Raw genomic sequence first — 22143 nt, 5'->3', positions numbered from 1 at the left:
AATGAAAAAATAATAATTATTCTACTAAATAACACTTGAAAAGAAAATAATTAATTCTTGTTAAAAAGTGATGAATCATAAATGTGAAGATAAGGACTTATCCGATTGTCCATTGAAAAACCTCATTTTGATGTAAGTAATCAGTCATGGAATTGTGGATCGTTTGATGAAAGATTTACTTGGATAATTTCCTTTTTTTGTATGTAAAAGTTGAAGGATCTTCCAAAAGCAATAATCAAGTATGATTTAATTCGGTTGAAGAAAGATCTAATTTTTTTAAGAAGATTTCCTTTTATTGATTTAAGATCTTACTTTTAATTGCATATCGCCTTTATTACTGAGTATGGAGGAAGGACCTCTTATTGAACCACATCGAACGAATATATTTGTTGAAGGAATATATCCATAACATAGTTTGAGATAGTCAGTTCCTTCGTAGTTCATCATCTTTATCTTATATTCGAGAAGAGCGTCTCTTGATGAACCTGTTTTAATCTATCGATGACTTCACAGAAAGTAATATTTGTCTCACCTCTTGTATTTAGATTTGATCTCCTTTTTCTAATTCATTAAAAGTGTTGAAAATAGTGTTTCTGATTTGATTTCCTAGATGATTATTTCTTTGTGGTTCATTTTTGAAGAGTTTATTATCAAGGATGCCTCATTCTCCCCTGTACATATATATAGACAATATCTACTTGAATATGTACAATTAACCTCAAGAATTTTAAATGTAGATTATTCATCATGTTAAGTATGAATTAGTCTTTATTTTTCCTATTTTAATTTAAAAAACTGTTACTATCGCCACTACCAAACTGAAGATACGGTACATAATTAAATTGGGTTGATATTTATCTCATTTGAAATGGATTCTGATAATTTATTGTGACAGCAAGTTGAACCTTTACTTTTGGATATTTATATATGAATCTTTAATTAGAATAATTCATTATTACACCGATCACTCGATGTAGAGTAATAAAGTAACAAATAAACTTATTTCTTGTTCAGTTCTATAATTATTATTTTTATTTGAAAATCATATCATGTATTTTCATAGGACATTAATTGAGCTAAATCGAAAATGGTTGGATTGAAGGTGTTTATTCTAGTAAATGTATTTTGTTCGGTAACTTCCTCATACTTAGTCTTCAAAAAAAGCAAGTAAATTTAAAACTTCGCCACATATATTTTTTCACTCTGCAACCACCAATGACTTATTTCATTGATTAAAATCTTATTTGCAGTATTCCACATTTGATATTTCAAGTGTCTTTGAATTTTTACACTAAATCCAATAACAACCTAAAATGAATTAAAACTAGTTATCAATTATTAATTAAATAAAAATAGAGTTATTAAATTAAAATAATCATTAATTATCTTCTGAAAAAGAGAGTTATCCTTTCTCTAATTTTGTGTGTTGTGACAAATACCTTAATCTGATTTTGTTATATACAGAAATTGAAATTTATCTTCCATTCAATATACTCTTATTTTTGTAGGCAAACAATTGATATCTAATTTTTGTTTGAGCTACGACAAATTTGAAATATCATCTTCTTTTAAAAACTTTTGCCCCCTTAATTCTATTTAATCACTTTTCCGTTTACACCTCGCATCAGCCATTTTACTAGTCCTTTGCTTAAGTGTCACTTTTTTTAATACTAAAGATGGTATACGACTTTTTCTTATGATACTTTTAGTTCTCCATTTGTCTATTTAGTTTCTGTTTCAAAATCTTCATAGTTAAAATGAAGAGACCAAATAACTTTTTTAGAGCTATCAACAGATTTACCATCTATATAAAAAATAATAATTGTACGAGTATATAAGTACTCGACAGATATCAATAAAAAAATATATAGTATTTTTTAAAGGGAATATAAATTATTGCTATAGCTGACTTCCATTCATTAAGAATTTCCATGTTTGATGTTGGAACTTTATGCAAAGAAGTTCTTATTTTATTATCATTGAGCTTTCGGTCAGATTTTTTACCAGTATAAAAACAAAAAACCATCCAATTTGAAGGTATATTTTACGTCTAGGAAGAATAATCAATTTCTATGCAAAATAATATTTATATATAAGTAATTGACGATAAAAGAATAAATTTCTGTAACTTATTCCATCAAAACATAAATACTTGGAATAGAGAGGATGCGTGATTTCAAAAGCGAACAGTTTATCCAGATGTTATGTAATCCATGATTAACCCTACAATAATAACCCACCAATATGAGTTCTATAACTCAACATGTTCGAAAGTTATTATAGATTATGTATTTTTAACGTTTTATGGTGCCTTGACCTCTCAAAATTTATTGGTATCTTTATGTTTCCGTATAAAATCTTCTTAGCAAGAAAGATCAAAATCTATTTGTAACTTTAGTCGTAATTCTGGTTACCAACGAACTAATAAACAGATGTAAAAACATGGAGGAGGTAATAATCAATCAATACACTCATTCAAAATAAATAGATACGCATAGTTCAATATTGTTAAGGTAACAGACATAAGCTCAGCAAGAGTATATAGATTAGACGACCAAAATTTTACTGTGTCTTTTGCTTCTAGCCATTTCATAAGGGTTATATGAGACCATTGAAGTTCTATTTTTGTTATGTACTCTGAAGTCTGGAAATCTAATGATTTTACTAAAGGGTACTATGGACTTTTTCACCACACACAAAGTATTTCCAACACTAAACATTGACATTGTTTTTGATACTTTCACATTGCCCCAAACCCAATTTCCAAGTTCTTTAATAAGCTTCATCAAAAATTGAGAATATCGATCCTTGAGGTTCTTACTTCGATCCTCTCACATGTGATAGGTCATAATAGAGAGGAAATTTTCAGCTTCATATCCTAAGTACAATTTAAAAACAAGGTATTCTTCCAGATTAAGGAGAAAGGAACAACCCGATGCTGATTGGTAGGAAATATCACTGTTTTTACCAAATTTTCAACCAAAAAAGTAAAGTCTTCAAGCAGTTTGGTAGGATCACTATTGTTGGACAATCTTGTTGACCCTTTGGACACCATTCAGCACAGATTTCAAAAATAACAAATAACCGTGATGATATTTATCACTGTAAAAATTAATAAATAATAATCTATAAGAATCGGAATAGGAGAATCCCGATTCCAGAAAAAGCACCCGAATCCAATTAATCGTTCCATCACTAATAAAAACACTAATTTAATTATTTTCATTATAATAGTTTATTCTTATGAAACCAAAAAAAAAAAAAAAATCAATGAGGATGATAGTAACTTTTTGAAGGAAACAAAAAAACAGTTTTAGAGTAATATAATAAAGAAAAGGCAAGAAGGAGAGAAGCGTTGGAACTCTCCGATCGAAGGAAAGTTACAATAATTATGTTTTAAAATATCCAAAAATCATAATAATAAAATCAGTAAATTGCGAGAGGTCAAATGATTTTTTTTTTGTTAATTGCTAAAAGTTTTAACTAAAAATTATATAAATAACATAATAATAATAATGATCACAGCTCGTTGTACTTTTCTTCAAAATGAAGAAACAACGTGAGGTTTGTAGGACCAAAAAAATATTTTTTTTTTTAAATTAACAAAATTATAAATGAGGAAGAAAATATGTCATATAATAATACAAATAATTAATTAATACATTCAATACTCATTTCTTGATTGCAACTTTCATACGTCATTGTATAAAAAAATAATTGTTATAAAAAAATAAAAAATTGCAATCAAACATCTATATTTTTATTCTATACTTTTAGTAACAGAGTAAAAAAATTGGGATGATTTTTCCCCCTTCATATTTATTTAAGTATGTTTTGACTAAAAAAATGGCCAACAGAATGTAAAAATAATATAATTTATTGTTAAAATTTCGTATTTGACAAAAAAAAAAAAAAAAAAAAAAAAAAAAAAAAAAAAAGTAGCAGCAATGTTATCTAGCAAATTTGTTTTTGTTTTAGGCACAATTTTCTTTACTGAAAAAATAAAGTGATGCAGACAGACTACATGGACATTTGATTTTAGTATATACTATGGGGCGGTTATCTATCTTCAATTCGAGGTTGCACATTGTTTTTCGTTGCTTTTAAAAGAGATATTTATAAATTAAAAGTGAAGGAGCTACACATAGATATAATCATTTCTTTGAAGAAAAGTTAAAATGCAGCTGCTAAAAGAATAAAAAGAAAGCGTAGAATTTATGTATGAAGTTGTTTTCTTAAGTTGTAATCTGTTTTATAGATAGATTTATGTGTGAATATATATATAAGTTAAAAAATACCATATAAAAAATATGTAAGCTAAATTTATAATGCCAATTTTAAAAAAAAAATATATAAAAAAACAAAAATCCACGAAATCATTTTCAAGAATGAATATAATATAAAAAAATAATTTTCATAGTGTGGGGGGTCTCCTGTTTTTAAATCTTGTTAAAATTATGTAATAGTCACATTAACTGCTTTGATACAGTGAATTGATATAATATATGAATGGAAACTCAACTCTGAGCGTTTCGTGGATAGATGTTTACAACATATTAAATGCTATGTTTCATCAGAGCAGGATGAAAACATAGATTATTTATTTCAATACTCCAGATAAGCATTGCACAGAAAAAGATCCGGGTTCATAGTTGCCAGCTAAATAGTATGTGTTATTCATTGTATTTTTCTTCCGCTTGTCTGAGATCGAGGAACGAGAGTTAAAATCTTTATAAGGAATGACAGAGCATTTATGAGAAATTGTTTGTACGTCGTTTTCGTCCATGTGAGGTGATTGAAAAAGCCCTCCCTATTTATATATTTAAAAAAAAAAAAAACTCAATTATAAGTGGAACAAAATTTGACAAATAACTCACAGGAATTTTCAGATCTACACGTTCTTCATTTGTTTCTATTTCTTCGGGATGATAAAACCATTTGACTTTGACCATCATGTGACCAGAGTTCCATGTCTCCCAAAAAGTTTCTATTCTACCAATATAGGGTCGATCCACTCGAGCCATTGATAGAAAAACTGCACAATCCCCAACGTTAAGGACTTCATTATCACGTAGAACAGATCGATGAAAAAGTTTCTTCGCCTTTCCTTTTGATCCTGGACGACGATATCCTTCATCTCCCCAAATCCACAATGGACGGCCAGTTACAGGATTGAACTTTGAAGAGTTTTTTCCCTTAAATAGGCTCTACAAAGAAATAAATTTGAATCAATAAAACTCTTCATGGTTAAATTATTTTTAGGTCATCAAAGTACACAAATATCAAAAATGTATTCATGGAAAGCTATAATGAGCACTAGACAGCGCAATAAATGATTTAATAAGGGATTTATAATTAAGCATATATTATTTGCTTTGAGCCTTTGTTCAAATAAAGATAAAATTTGGTATTTTAACATTTATTTTGGCTTTTTTATGAAGTAAAAATTGACCAAAATAAAATATATAAAATTACAATACGGTTTTAGGACACATTGCCGAAAAAAATAATAAATATATATAACGATGATGCATTCTGTACTACTATGTAATTATCTATTAGACTACTCCAATAACAAGAACATCTTCATAATTATAAGGTCAGAGACAATTTCAGGGTAGAGGAGTGTCAATCAGGAATTGACCAGATAAATAGGAACTTTAACAGATTTGAAATAAAACATTGATTCATTTACATTGTTCATTAAATCCCATTGATATATTTATTGACTTCTTCTCTTTTTAATTTATTTTTGTAACTAATTATTGGACAGTTGACATTTTTTTTGTTCTAATAGCAGTTTGAGCCAACTTTTGAAGCATCCTTATAAGTCAACTATTAATTTACCAAAACTTAATTTCAACACTTCAATTCGTGGCAAATAATTAAATATTTTATCTTTTAAAATTGGTGTAATTTGGATAGGATCATAACTACATAGTATTGCAGCATGAATCATAATCAGTTATCAAGTATCCTTTCGGCAAAAGGTTTTTTTTGGTAAGTATCCTAGAACGTAAAAATACATTTTTCTCCATTTCTTTTCATTTTTTTTGTTAATGTTTGTTGCTACTGGTGCATATTATGACGTCGTAGCCAAAGCTATAAAACTTATACAATCGGTCCTAAGACTGGACGGAATAAATGAGGACCGACACGACACTAATTTATACGTCTTAAGAATTATTCCTCTTTAAAAATAAAAATAAGTGTACTGCATACCCTATGAGATGAATGACCTTCATCATTATCGGAAGAGGAGTCCTCTTCAGCAGATTCATCATACACTTCGTCGTTATTGTAATCTTCTGGTTCTTTTTCGTCGTCCTCTTCTTCTTCTTTGCTTTCTTTCTGAGTTTTAACATCTTCTATATCGTCATCATCATCCGAATTTTCTTCTTCTTCCTCCTTATATTTTTTATGGGGAGTATTTATATGCGACGAAGTGATGCGAGAGCTCTCAACATTCCCATTCACTCTATTATTAGAATAGATAGGAGGACTTCGAATTGAATATGTAGTTGTGTTATTAAAAGTTCCATCAAGTTTGACTCTCAAAGGCTTGTGCTTTTTATGTCGTCTTTTGCAACGATGATGCCGCTTATGTTTATGTTTTTTCTTAGCTTTGACCTCAGGTGAAGAGGGACACTTTAGAAGTTCGGGCTCAGACTTTGAAGGAGTCGAAGAAACGTGGGACTTGTAATGATGATGACTACTTCCATCTATACTGTCTGAGCTTTGTCTTCTCTTACGAAGAGTAGCAATAGGATCCGGATCATGAACTGTGTTAATACAGAAATAAATCGTTAAATTGTATACCAGTACATAGTATATCAATACAAATAGAAATAAAAATAAACTTACAAACATGGGAGTAATTGTAAGGCAGCATTCGGACGTTACTGATGTCTACATCCCTTCGGTCACCATCATCTAAATCTACCTGAATGAGAGATTCATTGTTTTCCACAGTACCCGGGAAAAGACAGTTATATGCTGAGCTCCAATAAACACACACGCGTGTACCCGGAGGAATTTGCTTTTTATTCTCAGGTTTAACTTCCATGATCTATATATATAAATGGAATAATCATTAAAACATCAAAAACAATGTTCGTATCCATTACGCATTCTTGTAAAATATCATCTCGCGGTAGGATTTGTGGACGGTTTCCTCTTTGTTTTTCCATAACAATACCATATACATCCGGCAATCTTGTAGAATTGAGACGAGCAGGCCAGAACCTGCCATCATTTAGCATTAACAGTTTCAATCCATCCTTTAGATCCTCGGCTGATAACTTAGCACTTCTTAATTCTGGACCTGGAATGGAGCAATAGGAAATCAGTACATTCATGTATTTAGGTACATCAATGATAATCCTACTGGGTTCTTGTGATAATGTCGTGCTGGATTTCTTTACGTGACTTGAAGTCGATACGTTGACTTTGACTACTTTTGAAGATGAATTATTTTTGGATGTGGAAGAAGATTCATTCTTTAAAAAAGGTGTGAACATATTTAAGTGATAATTTTTAGATATTTGTGGATATTTTACCTTTGAGTTCATAAAAGTGATTTTCTTCTGTTCTTGAATCGTATTCAGACACTCTTCTTCTTCATAGTCATCCTCCTCAAATTCATATTCGTCTCTGTCTTGTGAAAAACTTGAAGGATAATTTAAACGATTCATCATGAAAAGATTTTTTGGTTTCTTTGTAACAAGGGTTTCTGTTGATGCTGAATGTTTTTGTGGATTGTCTGATTTTCGTTTTTTAATTATATTACTGAAAGTATTTGAATCTTCATGACATTTATGAGATGATACAGAAGAAGTTGAGTGTATATCCTCTTCTGTGGACTGCCCATCGTCACTGGATAGCTTCGGACCATTCCTTATCTTTTCCACCTCCCCATCCTCATCTTCTTCAGAATCCCCTGACTTTGTAGACCCAGGCTTACTACTCGAGGGAGTAGTAGCCAGTTTCATTAAATTTGCGAAAGGATTCTCTTTTCCTTTCATAAATCTTGCCTTGATAGTAGACAAATTCGTTACTTGCTTTGATAGGGAAGATGAAGCCGTCAGTTTTGGGGGTTTCAGCAAAGTAGAGGAAATGTTAGCCAGCGATGAACTAACAGGAACTAAAGCTTCACAATTAGATGAATTGGCAGGTTCAAGGATGGGAGGAGACAAATCCTCCGATTCTTCGTCTTCATCTTCACATTCTTCATCTGCATCATTATCTGATAAAGATGGTCGTTGTCTAGACTCTGAATACTCAGAAGCAGTTTTAATTTTAAGCAATTTGCAAGGTCGAGCATTTTTAGAGATTTTTCTCTTTTTAGGTCTTCCTGGTGGCCGCTTATAGGAGGAACTGTTACCGCGTTTCTTTTTAGGAGACAATGATTTTAAGCGAGCCAATTCTTTTTGCTTTTCTTTATAGGAACTTTGTAATTGTACAAGAGCGCCTCGGATTTCAACTTCCAATTGGCTCATTATTTCAGTATTTTTAATCTTTTTAATAACAGCTGCCAAGCTCTTAATACCCTCATACTTATCAACTTCTCCATTTTCATATTTCAATGTTTCGGCTTTTTTAATCCGATTTGAAATAAATTCTTGACTTTTATCAGGACGATGATAATTATGAAGATTATACTTAGAGCGAAGGGAAACCATGGGATCAACATAATTCAGGAACTCATTGTATTCTTGAGCAGTAACAGAGCAAAGGAGATTCACGTCAAGATGATAGGCATCGTGGAAAAAAGAGGGCAAACCATAAGCCAGAGTGTCTGGCTTGATAGCTCTACAGAGAAGTTCAAAACCATTCTCTTCATCAAATGTTGGAATCGATTCTTCTAGAACTTGAATTAAAGCATCAATACCATCAAAATAGTCCTCTTCCATCAGATCATTCCCTAATGACAGAAGAGCTTCGACAACTGAGTCAGGGACGTTAGAATGATCTGGTTCTTCTATGTAGTCATCTACCTTGATATCAATGAAGGGTTCTTCAACTTTTGTCTTCTCTTCTTCAATGATTTCAGATTTAATGCAGATATTTGGATCAAAGGAATTTTCAGAGGATGAAAGGTCACTCGTCAATGATGCAATCTTTATTTCTGATGATATGTTTTCCTCTTTTAGGATAGAAGACTCCTTTGACAACTTTTCCTCGGACTGAAGTGGTAGAGTTGGACAATCAGGTTTGATAATTGGAGCGTCTACATTCATTGATGAAAGAGGCTCCACCAAGTTGAGCTCTCCTTCTTCTGTATTAGTTTTGATGAGAGATTTGGATGATGAAGAAGGCTCATTATCCTCGGAACTGACTTGTTTCTCATTGTCCAACACATTTTTGTTTGAAGAATCAAGAGGAGCTTCATTTTCCTTAATTTCTCCTTCATCAACTTCAGTTTCAGGAACATTTTTATCTAACGCAGGACTCTTGGTTTTCTTTTTAGCATCATCCTCCTCCTCACTACTGCTTCCAAGATTGATTGTTTCAGGTACAGGACGGAGCTTATGTAGAGTTTGATGAACATGAGGAGAATGATGTTGAGAGGCTTGTTGTCGCATGTAATGCATGTGATGTTGTTGCTGAAGGTATAGCTGATGATGATAGTGGGAATTGGGCGTTGGAGGGTGAAATTGTGAAAGACTGGTGGAATTGCCTTCAAATGCGTTAACAGGAGGAGATTGAGGTGGAGGCCATATTGAATTAGGACGAGGAGGCCCTGCACCATCTAGAAAAATGAAAACATGGAATAGTATAACCTTTTTGAGTTACATTTAGTAATAAATATTACCTGTAGGAATCAGTAGAATTTGTCCAGTAAGGGGATCTTTGGCAAGTTGATACCCCATGGGGATTGGCCCCATTGGGGGATGTGATGGCCAAGGTGAAGCATGTGGAGAGAAGGGCATCGAATCTGGATATCGATCCATGGGCCATCCTCCAGGTGAAATGGGATTGGGAGTTCCCCAAGGAGGTGGAGGAGGGATTCCCAGCGGATGCAATAATGAGGGTCGCACTGCCGAGCTTGGGTCCAAAAGGCTAGGAATAGGAGCAGGATTGCTGTTTCTAGAGGAAATAGATGAATCATTCCTCTTATTGGAATCTGTTGATCCTGGAGAAAGCTTCTCATTAAGCTGTCTCTGTCTTCCAATTGCTATGCCCACAGGGATGGCTGGAAACAAAAATTAACAATATATAGCAGGCGAATATTGTAAGTATTTCAAATTTATTATATGATAAAATATTATCTAAAAAGGATTGTAGAACACATAACCAATATATATTGTGTATTAATATGAAAATACTATATAATTTAGAATTCATTAAATTCATACGATATTTAGGAAAAGTTTTTCTCATTATTATAATTTTTTGATGAATAATAGAGAAAAAGAAAACCCCGGATTGAGTTCATGTTCCTTCATCCCCTTTGATATAATCTGTTCGAAAGTTATTCTTAAACGAATACAAACTATATGGATTTGAATATCCATATAATAATATATTGGATCTATACTTTTATCGGCTTGGTTTGTTGCCACTTTTACTCATACATACATGGATCTAGATTAGAAATCAATAGTTGAACGACATACTTTAGAAAAAAAGATTTATTATCAATCATCATAACAAGATCATTCTTATTAAAATAATAAAAAGTGATTGAAGGTGTAATTTATCGAAAATAGGTTCATATATAGATAAACTTTATTTGAAAAGACTTAGATGTGTCAAAATAGTTGAAATAATTATAATAAAGCTTTGTCTAAGAGTCTCATCATAAATAATTTTGAATTTTATACATAAAAAATTAAAAGCAAACAAGAAAGAGATGGAAACCATAGTAATGTCTAATGTCGTGATAATAAATCAGTTCAATGTATACGTACGGTCATATACAGTATATATTATACATAGGCAACAGTCAAACTACTCTCTTAATATCTACCGGGTGCGGCGAAAAATCTTTACTCCTCGTTTTTGCTATATAAATCAAGGTTTTTATGAATGCGGTAAAATTGTTCCGGTCAAATACTTAAAAAAACTAGATCTTCCTTAATGTCTTAGAAGCCGAGAAAATACCATCAATTTTCGGTCCGTACACTTTTGGACGCTGGTAAGAAACCAAGAGAGATAGCAAAGCAGTTGGGGATCTCCAACATGAGGCCAGACATGAACGTGGTGTTCTGGCTAAAGAAAATGTGGCCCCTTACTCATCAGATGCCAGCCCATTGGACTTCACTTTTCGGTAGCATGTTGAGACCAAGGCTTGTATCGTCCGTCACCCAAATATCAACAACCTCAAGGACACTGTCAACCAGCACTGGGATGACATGTCTGAGGACTACATCCGCAATGGATGCAAGGCCCTCCTTGGCCGCCATCCTTGCTGCTTATGATAGCTCGATTTTGACGACTTTTTTTATGATTGAATTAGTATGTAATATGTGATATCTATAATATGTGAAAAAATTAAGTTGAAATTCGCCATAATAAAAAAGTCATAACCCATTTTTGATTTGTGATAACTCGATTAACATTTCGTAAACTGGTAATATTGCAATGACAACAAACTGGTTCTACTAATTAATATTTAGCTAACATATAATAGCTTATGGATGTTTACATAAGTTTCCCAAAATTCGTAATTATAGTGAATATAGTTTAAAAGTTATTAGTAAATTATAAGATCCAAATTCTTATTTTCTCTCTACTGAGAAGTGGCGAAAACGAGTTATCAGAAGTCCACAAAACAGCAACGAACTGGTGGCTGAAATACATCTGGATAAAGTTCTAGATTGAAACTGTAAAGATTTTTTCGTCGCATCTGGTATATTGATCCAATATTCAATTTTCAAATCCAGGTAGGTGAATTCAAACCCTTATTTATTATTTGGCTTAAAAGTAACTACACAATGGGCATTCAAAACGATAGAATAGCAGGGATTGAGTCTTTTTCACGTATAAAGATATATAATAGACAAAAACACCACTTTTAGGACAAGTAGGATTTGATTTTGCCTTCAAAGAATGGAGTAGGTACTACTTATCATTAAAGTTCTTATCGCTAGATGAGTAATTTCTATAAGAAACAACATAAAAACTAATGAGTAAAGTATGAACAATGCAACAAAAGCAAACAAAGAAAAGGGTGTTGATAACTTTTTTGATTAAGGATAGACCAACCTGATATATAATAATATATATTTCGTCATATAAATCGCAACCATTTAATAATAAGGAAATAACTTCGCTTAGTGTAGCGAAGAATATAATATTGGAAGAGGAGCAGAGGGATCTCGACTCAATGGATCACAATTGCTCGAATAAGTTTCGTAGTGCTTTAGTGGGGAAAAGCAGAAAAATCGACATGTTATAACAAAACGTTGTATAAATATCTATATCAATCAGGTAAGGCCGTGCCATATTAGTGTTCTAAATGTCGATCAATTGACCTCGAAATCGGCTCTTATTATTCTGTGAACAATTGATTACTACTATTATAGAAAATAGTTTAATAGTTGTAAAGAATTGGCTCTCTGCTAAGTGAGACTGGGCTTTTTTCTCCCACCTCTTTTTGAAAGAAAAGTTGAAAAATACAACAAAGATTATGTCCCAATAACTGGAGATAGGATGGGTCTTAGTCGGATCTATAAAAAAAAAAGATAATACATTAATGGGAAAAAATCAAGCCCCCCCCAATTATAATCCTTCGCTCGCCCCTGGAGTTATTGGTGTGTTGATCCTAAATTATGACTGAGGTCCAGTTCGATATACTCGTCCCAAAATAAGATAGACGTCATAATATATTGTGTTTTTTTCTTCTTATCTTCATTGAAGTAAAAAAAACTGCAATCATTCAAATAAATTTTAATTATGTACTGCAAAACAATTCATTTATAGGTTTTGTTGATAGTGTAAGCAAAACCATGACTTAAAAATTGCACAATTTTTATGTATTTTAAATTGATTAATAGTATAACAACCTTCAACAAACAGAATCTAGCCATTAATTACGATACATAAAAATTAATATTTACTTAACCTAATATAGTTAGTTATAATTGCTCGTAAATTATGTATAAAATGGATACAACATTGATCATTAAGAGTAAAATGTCATCCCAATGTTACCAATGCCCGGTCCTTGTTACACTGGATCAACTTTATTAGCATATATTCATATAATAAGAGTTGATATCTTTGTAAGGAAAAAAAGAGCACAAGGTGAAAAAAAAGAATTCTACTCTAAAAAGGAGCATGAAGAAAATGAATTACTGCTATAAAGAGGAGCACCTTCTACATCTAAAAAGGAATAGGGGGAAATATTGTTATAATTATTAATTCATTATTTAATGTATTTTTAAATCAATTTACACCAATGATACGCGATTTGTTTTTCTTTTAGAGGGAGATGTTAACACACACACAGGATTATTAGATGATAATAATAATAAAAAAACTGTTTAGATCAGAGATAGGCAAAAATGCTTACTTCAGGGAGAGAAGTTAACACCACGAGGACCGATTAAACAATTAACAAAAAGAAGAAAGAACACACTCAACAAGACATTTATCCTTTTCTAAATTATTAATGTGGTTTTTTTCATTAAAAATATTTCAACTCTACATATAATATAATCTTACTAACTTAATACCAAATCCACCAATGCATAAACAAAAGATTAAATTTCAATATACTACTTCTGCCTCAGGAACAATTACCTTCTAATAAATAATATTATTGCTCTAAATAATACTAATACTATTAGTATTATTTCATAATAGCTCATTTTCATTTCATAAATACATACTTTAAAACAAATAAAATTTGTTTTAAACTGACACTTGTGACAGTTTTAGAGGACGCAAGCATTATCCTAAGTCATTATAGTTGTGATACATTTTGGTATGGCAATATATACGAAGCTTCTTATTAGAAATAACTAACAATGCTTAAATTATTCTCAAAAATGTTTGAAATATTTAGTATAAGGTCCAAGATTTCGTACTATAGACTAGGGATGTGCGGTATGACTCAAATATTTGTTTCAAAAATAACACCCCTGGAGATTTTGGTTTTAATTCATTAATTACGTCATCAAAAGGATTTTCCTCCAGTGGCGTCATCAAAAATTGTATGCTGATGACGCTATACGATTTATCATGGTATATTTAAAGTATCTACAGTGGAAAAATTTGATACCTTCATAGCACAGGGGATGGTTTGAGGGACACCATCCCCCAATCGAGGAATTGTTGTCGTTACCAACAAAAATCATCGCTTTGTAGGTAAAGTTTCACTCTGAAATTTACAAAAATATTTTTTGTCTCTTCTACAAAATTGGTTATGTGATGTGTACTTTAATCGACTTTGCAAATAAATTATTTGAGAAGTACCCTTTTGTTTTCACAAATAATTTTATTCACTGATTCAACGTTTTTATCTGTTGTTTACGTACTTGGGCGTCCAGAGCGAGGCTTTTCCAAGGCATCTTATCGGCCATCTTGGAAGAGTTTGTACCACTTATATATATATGTATATATATATTTTACTCAAAACAGTTTCATAGTATGCCACTGTCAACATTCCAAGTGTTTCAGAACACTTAATTTCATTTTTTATACAAAATTTGAGACAAATTTTTTGATCCATATTTTTCAATAGCAAAAAAAAACCCGAACATATAAAATACTTCTAAACTTTATACCTTTCACAAACAAACTAAACATATTATATAGCTGAAACCGTAAATGCATGTTCGTGGCGAGTGTACTAAAATAAAATAAAAAATGATCATACCAAATGTACGTTGCCCGTGAAATTTGAGAAGTTACTTAACTTTCTGAACACATTTCGTATGTACAACATTGTATATAATTTCTATCTTTAGAAGAAGAAAAATATGTTGGATGGAGGTACCTTAGATTTCCATATGTCTATTTTTAATGCTCTAAGAATAATTCATCGATGATTATTATATTTACACCTCTTCTATAAATCTACATAAAAATATGTAGATTACAATTTTTTGCGGAATAGCTGCCCCATCCAATAATACCTTTTATGGCTATAAGTATTGCTCAAAGCAAAAGTAATAAATTTCGATATCAAAAGAAAGATTAACAACAAAGAAGAAACATGATAAATCTTCCTCTTTGTGGTTATCTAATGGTTTTTGTGTTAATGAGACTTATATAAGCTGGCATTCTTTAACAACATATTATATCGTGGACAAAAATAAATAAAATTGTTACTATAATTTTAGAGAAAAAAACACATGTAAAGGACCGCTCAAGAAGCATTCCTTACCTAGCTGGCTTGTCATTCCCTACCAACCAGAACCACACATACCATATAACAATAAACATATTCTTTCCAATATACCTACATACAATATATAGTTATATGTGGATATAATTTTTTTAAAGCAAAAGTAGACATATACATATATCATTGTTGAGAATCCGTTCGGTTTTAGATGATCTTATCTAGCCCGATCTGGACCGATATTTCAGACAATAGACCAAAACTTAATCGTTTTCAAAACGTGGACCGTTTCTTTCAGTCACAATTAGTGATGTGCCAGGAGTAAATATCCCTAATCAGAACTCGAATTTTATTAGGTAACCAAAAATATGAGGAGACACTCTGCTTGACGACATCTCTCTGAGCTTGTAAATTACGCAATATGAGCATTGATGCATAAAACATGTTCTGCCGATATTTGAAAATAAAAATGAATGTGTTAATCCTTATAATTTGAAGCATGTTGGAGGGAGAGCAGCTCAGTTGTCATGACATTTTATTATATCTGGTGCTAGGAGCCATGAGAGTAAGGGAATAAACACAAATCTCACTGCTAACTTAGCAAGGACTGGAATTACTCCGATGTGGATCCCCAATTTTACTCCGAGTCTAGCAAGGGCTTATAACTCCCGAGCAAACTCCATTATTACTCTCTGTTTTTCATGAACACGCGCATTAGTTATTACTTTATACATAGATGTTCCCTTCTCAAGAATTAAATAATGATAAAAGCGTTGGGAAAAAAAACAACGGGTTCAGATTACCCCTTTATAGGACATATTCTTCCTAGACACCTCTGATTATAAGCAGTGATGCATAAAATATGTCATGTCGGTATGACGTTGTATAAGATCAGATGCAAACAAAAACCCACTCCCATTATAGCAAGGATATATATGCTGGAATTACTCCGATATCAATCCTCAATTTTACTACAAGTCTATCCAAGACCTACACTTAGAACTCCCCATAAAACCCTCATTGTTACTCTCCGTCTTCCATGAGGACAAGGACTGGTTATTACTTTATACTTAAGTGCTCTATCTTCAAGAATTATATAAGAATGATAGCAGCTTTGAAAAATTAAAGACCCTGCTCAGATGGCCAACTAAATAAAGCCGCTCCCACTTCCTAGGGCATATTTTATACACCTCTGATTTTGAGTGTATATTGTAATTATTCCTCTATACCTACTATTTGGATGTAATAAATAGTACACAAAATGGAGAAAGATGGTTATAAGATAATATAACCATAAGTAGGAGCAATGACATTAGGAGAGCGACTTGATTTATACGGATTAGTTGATAGTTTGGTAAGGTATACTATGTACATACATTAGTACAACGTAGGTACAAATGAATGTATTTATTGGCATACGTAGGATACAAAACAAAGAGAAGAGAAAGGTGTAGAAAATATCATTAAAGGGGAAGTATACAGTGTGCAGAGGTAAAATTGTGGACTTGACTTTAAATCAGTTTGGATTACTTTAGGGTGAATATTTTTGAATACTAGTTTGTGTTATTAAAACTATTCTGGTTAATAAACAAAAAATCAACCGTTGTCAGTATGGAGGCGAAAAGCCAAGGGGTGTCTGATTTGCTCCACACCGATGTGAGTGTCGAGGAGATCATAAAGATCGTAGGGTGCTCCCAGGGTCTTGTTTACAAGATTAAAAGCATATTGACTTCAGGTCAGAGCCTCGAGAGGTACCGTGGCAGCGGTAGACGTCGGAACATCGGGATCATAGAGGACATTGTCACTGCAATCACCAAAAGTCCGACAAAGTCGATGAACCAGCATGACCAGACCAGTGATTGGACTGTGAGGAGGTAAGTAAAGGATTTGGGTAAGGCCTCTTATGCACAACAGCAACAAAGGAGGCCATGAATTCTTGACTTGATGGAAGCATAATGAGTCAAGAGTTTGCATCTTCTCAAAAAGTAGTGGTGGACTGTTGACCAGCCTAGGAACGTTCAAAATGAACAATACTTGGCTGATACACACACCAAACTCCCTCTCATCAATAGTACTAAACATCCTAAAGGCATCATGATTCTGGGCGCCGTGGCCTTTTTACCAGTTCCCCAAGGGACTCATAATCGGGAAAAAGGAGTACGTGAAGGTTTTGCATGCGGTGGAGAAGCCTTGGATTGATGCCAATTACAAGGATGTCAAATATGTATGGCAGCAAGACGGAGCATCTGTTCACACGGCCAAAAATTTGTGTGAGTGGTGTGCAGCCAATTTCAAGGAAATCTGAAGTACACCGAGTAGTGTATAATTTAAAACTTACAAAAAATAGAGAATGAAAAAATTAGATGCAATTTAAGACGATGGCAGGGATGCAGAAACCGAAAATGGGCATGGTAATCCAGACAATTTGAAGAATATTTTGAGGAGAGCAACATATTTGTAATGGCGTTTTATTAAATCAGCTACAAGCGGCCGTGATAGTAGTAAAACAAACACAAATCCCCCTCCGTATCAAGTCAGAGCATATAGGCTGGAATTACTCCGATTGATACCCTCAATTCTACTTAGAGTCGAACAAGGCCTTACACTTATAACTCCTGAGTAAACCTTCATTTTTACTCTTTGTCCTTCATAAATGCATGCACTACCTATTAATTGATACTTAGATATTCCCTTCTCCTCTAGAATTAAAAAAATAATGATAGCCAGTTTGGAAAATAAAAAATGTCTGTTGAGATTACAAACTAAAATGGTCGCTCCCGCTTTCTAGGACATATTTTATACTCATCTCCATATGTGACAGGTCGTCGTTCAAGGGTTAAATAATGTTTTCTCAAAAAAAAAAAAAAAAAAACGGCAACCCAGGGATTGCGTTTAATTGTATGCTATATGTATGTAGTTATATTGCATCAATCAGTGGTTATATATTGCATAGCCTGTCAGTATTTTTTTAAATAGTCAAAAATAACAATGTGAATATAAATTCAGATATTATAAGACATAACATCATAAGTATGAACAAAACAAAAAAGGTGCAATCCGCACGCACACATTCACAGAGGGAGGGCATCAAGGAAACAGGAGGTAATCTTTCTTAAAATTTACGTATTGATGATGATATAATATAGTGATGGTGATACTTGGTGAGAAAGAGTTCACATAGATACATTGTCATATATATATATATGTATAAAGAGGACCATAGGTGACGCTAGGTAGATCTAGAATGTGTTTAAAAAAAAGAAGATAATTATCAAATGCCTCAAAGGAAGTGGCAGTAAAGGATTGCAATCATCATTTATGTATGTATATTATGCAAAATGGGGCAGATGGTGACTTGAGACTACTTTGCATGCATCCATGTTAGGTGTACTTCATAACTAACTACATGACGCTCTGAGTAGAGGTCCCCCATAATTATAATAATAAGTATGTTGTTATTATTATAAAGTTTGACCAAGATTCTTATATTTTTTTGCTCACAAAATGGCAGGTGAAGATACTCCTAGACTGTATATACGGGCATAATTTACTACAAATTGTAAACAACGTAGGTATGAAAAGACTTTGAATTGCATTCATCTCTTACTACATACTATTCCGGTTGAGGATTGTAATTACAATATCATTTATAGAAGGTATAACTCAAATATGCCGTGCGAAGATACTTTGTAAAAAACTTTATTGCTACTTGGCTCAAAGGACAGTTGACCGAAAAAAAAATAACTAAAATTGGTATTTGATGGTCATTCATGATGGAATACTATGTAATTCTGATTCCCATCCGTATTACACCAATTTTAATAGATAAAATATTTAATTATTTGGCACGAACCGACATTAGAACCATTGTTATACAAATTATAACAACCGTTTATAATTACTAAACTAGAAAGAAGGAAAAAAACTGTTTAATGAATACAAGAAGTCAATGATAGTGATTCAATGACCAATACGAATGAATCAATCGTTTGGATCGAATGTGTTGGAGTTCCTATGTATTTGGTCAAGTCTTGATTGACAGTATCTATCCTGAGGCCACCTCTGACTCTATAATTATCAAGATGTGTTAGTCATTGGAGAAGTTTAGTAGATAATTATATAGTATCATCGTTCAATATATATATATTTTTGCAATGCAGATTTTAGGAATGTGGTTTTCGGCAAAGTGTCCTAGAACCAAATATGCCTATGGATAGAATTCTAGACACATGGAATAATCACCTGTGCAGCTTATTTTGTTGTTTTTTTTAATTTCCCCTCTTGAAGGAATGGAGTAAAAATTGATATGGACTCTTTTTTTCTCCAACCAATCACTCCTGTAATATTCCCCTCATGTGGGAATAAAAATTCTGCATGATTATTTCAAGATTCTAAAATGAGTTATATTGGGTAGTTACAAAATATGCCTATCATATACATATGTAATTCACTCAATATTCCTTGTTGTAGTATTCTGTCGACGACTTCAGTCGAGTTTGTTAATGATTGAGATCCTCACTGCAAATTTAATAGTTTGAGAATAATATAAATCATGACTAATTAATTTGTACTTTGGTTTTTTATATTCATCAGCTTTGTGATGGATATGTGTGTTTATGGATGACGTCAATAACCATATTGGCTCAAATATGTATACAAAAAAGAAATCAATTCATTTAAACAATGAGTGAAGATCTTTATATTCCGTCGAAAAGATCCATGTATATCATCTATACACAAGAACTACCGAGCTACTCAATTAAAGACTCATCTCTCATTGTACAATGTGCTTTTACCCTGCGAGGTTTCGTGGTGATTGACATTTTTAGTGCTAGAATATTCAGAAAAGATTAAAGAGATAAGGGTAAATAGTCATTTTCCTTCACTAATACATTTAATTCTCTACGAGTGACAGCTCAGATTAAGTTTGTAATATTTAAAGTAACCATATTTTAATTTCAAAGAAGAGGACCGAATTAATGTCGCTTTTAGGAGGAGTTTTTTTTTTTTTTTTTTTTTTTGGGGGTTAATTAATAATATTTTGAAAATTAACAAATAATAATGTAAATTAAATCTATTTTTCTTTTGTTGTCTATGTTTTTAAATATACTTTTATAGTCAGTCGATTATCATCTTTTTCCCCGCAGAAAACAGGACATTTTATGATTTTATAAAAAAAATCTCCATATTCTCTGTTTGGATGTAAAAAGAGTACATGCCCGGACAAAATAAGACGTTTATCAAACCTTATATATATATATATTTTTTTTTTTTTTTTAATTATATACATTTACTTTCTTCATAACCAAAATAAAAAAGCAATTCATAATCGAAATCAATTTAAAACGTTAAAAAAATATTAAAGAATGATATAATAAGTAAAACAGGAATTGTATGAAATAATTAATTTTAAATCAAGCCTTTTATTATATTTATTTAAAAAAATCAATAGCTATCCGTAATGTCATTTCAGAGAGAATTTTTTGACTCCATAGATACTTGCTCTAAGGAAAAAAATATGAGTAAAGGACTCATTTTTAACAACAAGAGTGTGTAGCTACGCCACATATTAAAAAAAGTACATTATATAAAATAAAAGATATTGAATGTGACTTTAGATCAAGTGTAGCAACGAGTGTGTGTTGCTAAAGCTGAGCTTGGTAGTGCTTTAGAGACTAAAGTACTCCTTGCTTCATCAAGTCATAGCTGTTATTTTCATTATTGAGGAACGAATATCTAAGTATTGAATAACTACATGTGAGTGTGTTCATGAAAAACCGAGAGTAACACTGAGGATTTCGTCTATTTCTTTTATTCATTTTCATCATTTGTAATATGGAAATTTATTTGAATGCAAATAACTCTACGGATAATGATGCTTGAGAGTTAAACTTTTTGTTACTGGAGTTGGTAGCAAGCAAGGATTCTAAATTGGTGCAGTTTGTTCAAATTGAGTAATTGAAACCGTATTTATTCCGGAAAACTAACATTTTCAATACCTTTGCGGAATCGCCCATAATTAATTACCTAACCATCCACAACTATAAAATAATATATGTTGCTAATTAAACTCTGCATCTTTTGTATCCAATAACTCTCCCTCATATGAAATGATACTTAAAGAGAAACAACAAATTGAAGAAAAAAAATACTGGGTATTATAATACAGTAGTTCGTTGTATGGACAACGGGGGACGCCACCTATCTTATATGATTTTCTAAACTAATCAAGGCAAAACTTTAGAGATGTACTACCATTATGAAACACAAATAAAACTTTTCTTATTTATAAAAGTTATTTTATTGCCTTTTGGAAGAATGAAGTATCTGTTCCCGCACCCAGTATAATAATTGTCTCTCACAATTTGAGTCGAGTCATAACAACACTATTTACTTGTATCATTTCCTTCTCTCTTTATGTTTTTATCTAATAATGCCACACACATCAGTGACATTCATATCCCTGAATCAAATACATGCATAGCCCATAGGTACAAATACTGACTCTACATTTCATCATAATCTCTTACATTCACATACATATCATCAAGATTTGAATCCCTACGCGCACAATAAACATGCCATCACATCAAGTGAAACGATTCTTTAAGCAACGCAACACTTATTAATTTTAGTTAGGGATGGGACGATTAATCAGAATCGGAATCGTACATTTATGAAATATTTCAGTCAAGATACAGGAAACGACGGTATGAATTTATGACTTTATTCATATGTTATAAAATATCGTAATAAAATAATTTATGATCAAAATATCTTCGAAAACTGAGAAGAAACAAGTTGAACATGGACAAACTTGATCTAAACGTCGGTGAATCAAATTTTAC

General features: G+C 32.0%; 1 protein-coding gene across 1 annotated transcript in view; it reads right to left on the bottom strand.

Moving 5' to 3' along the window:
• Positions 1-3902: 3902 nt before the first annotated feature.
• Positions 3903-22143, bottom strand: part of LOC121120109 (uncharacterized) — a 71062-nt gene continuing 52821 nt past the window's right edge. The window contains exons 6-13 of the mRNA XM_040714945.2: positions 9815-10195; positions 7560-9751; positions 7388-7499; positions 7128-7324; positions 6865-7069; positions 6223-6782; positions 4878-5207; positions 3903-4810 (exon numbers count right to left, since the gene is read on the bottom strand). Of these exons, the coding sequence (XP_040570879.1) occupies positions 4601-4810; positions 4878-5207; positions 6223-6782; positions 6865-7069; positions 7128-7324; positions 7388-7499; positions 7560-9751; positions 9815-10195 (4187 nt within the window). The 3' untranslated portion in view covers positions 3903-4600. The remainder of the gene's footprint in view (positions 4811-4877; positions 5208-6222; positions 6783-6864; positions 7070-7127; positions 7325-7387; positions 7500-7559; positions 9752-9814; positions 10196-22143) is intronic.

Source organism: Lepeophtheirus salmonis, chromosome 1 (assembly GCF_016086655.4).
Source record: "Lepeophtheirus salmonis chromosome 1, UVic_Lsal_1.4, whole genome shotgun sequence".
In the NCBI taxonomy this organism is placed as follows: domain Eukaryota; kingdom Metazoa; phylum Arthropoda; class Copepoda; order Siphonostomatoida; family Caligidae; genus Lepeophtheirus; species Lepeophtheirus salmonis.
Note: the sequence above shows the minus strand (reverse complement) of the source record. Positions and strands in the feature narration are given on the sequence as shown.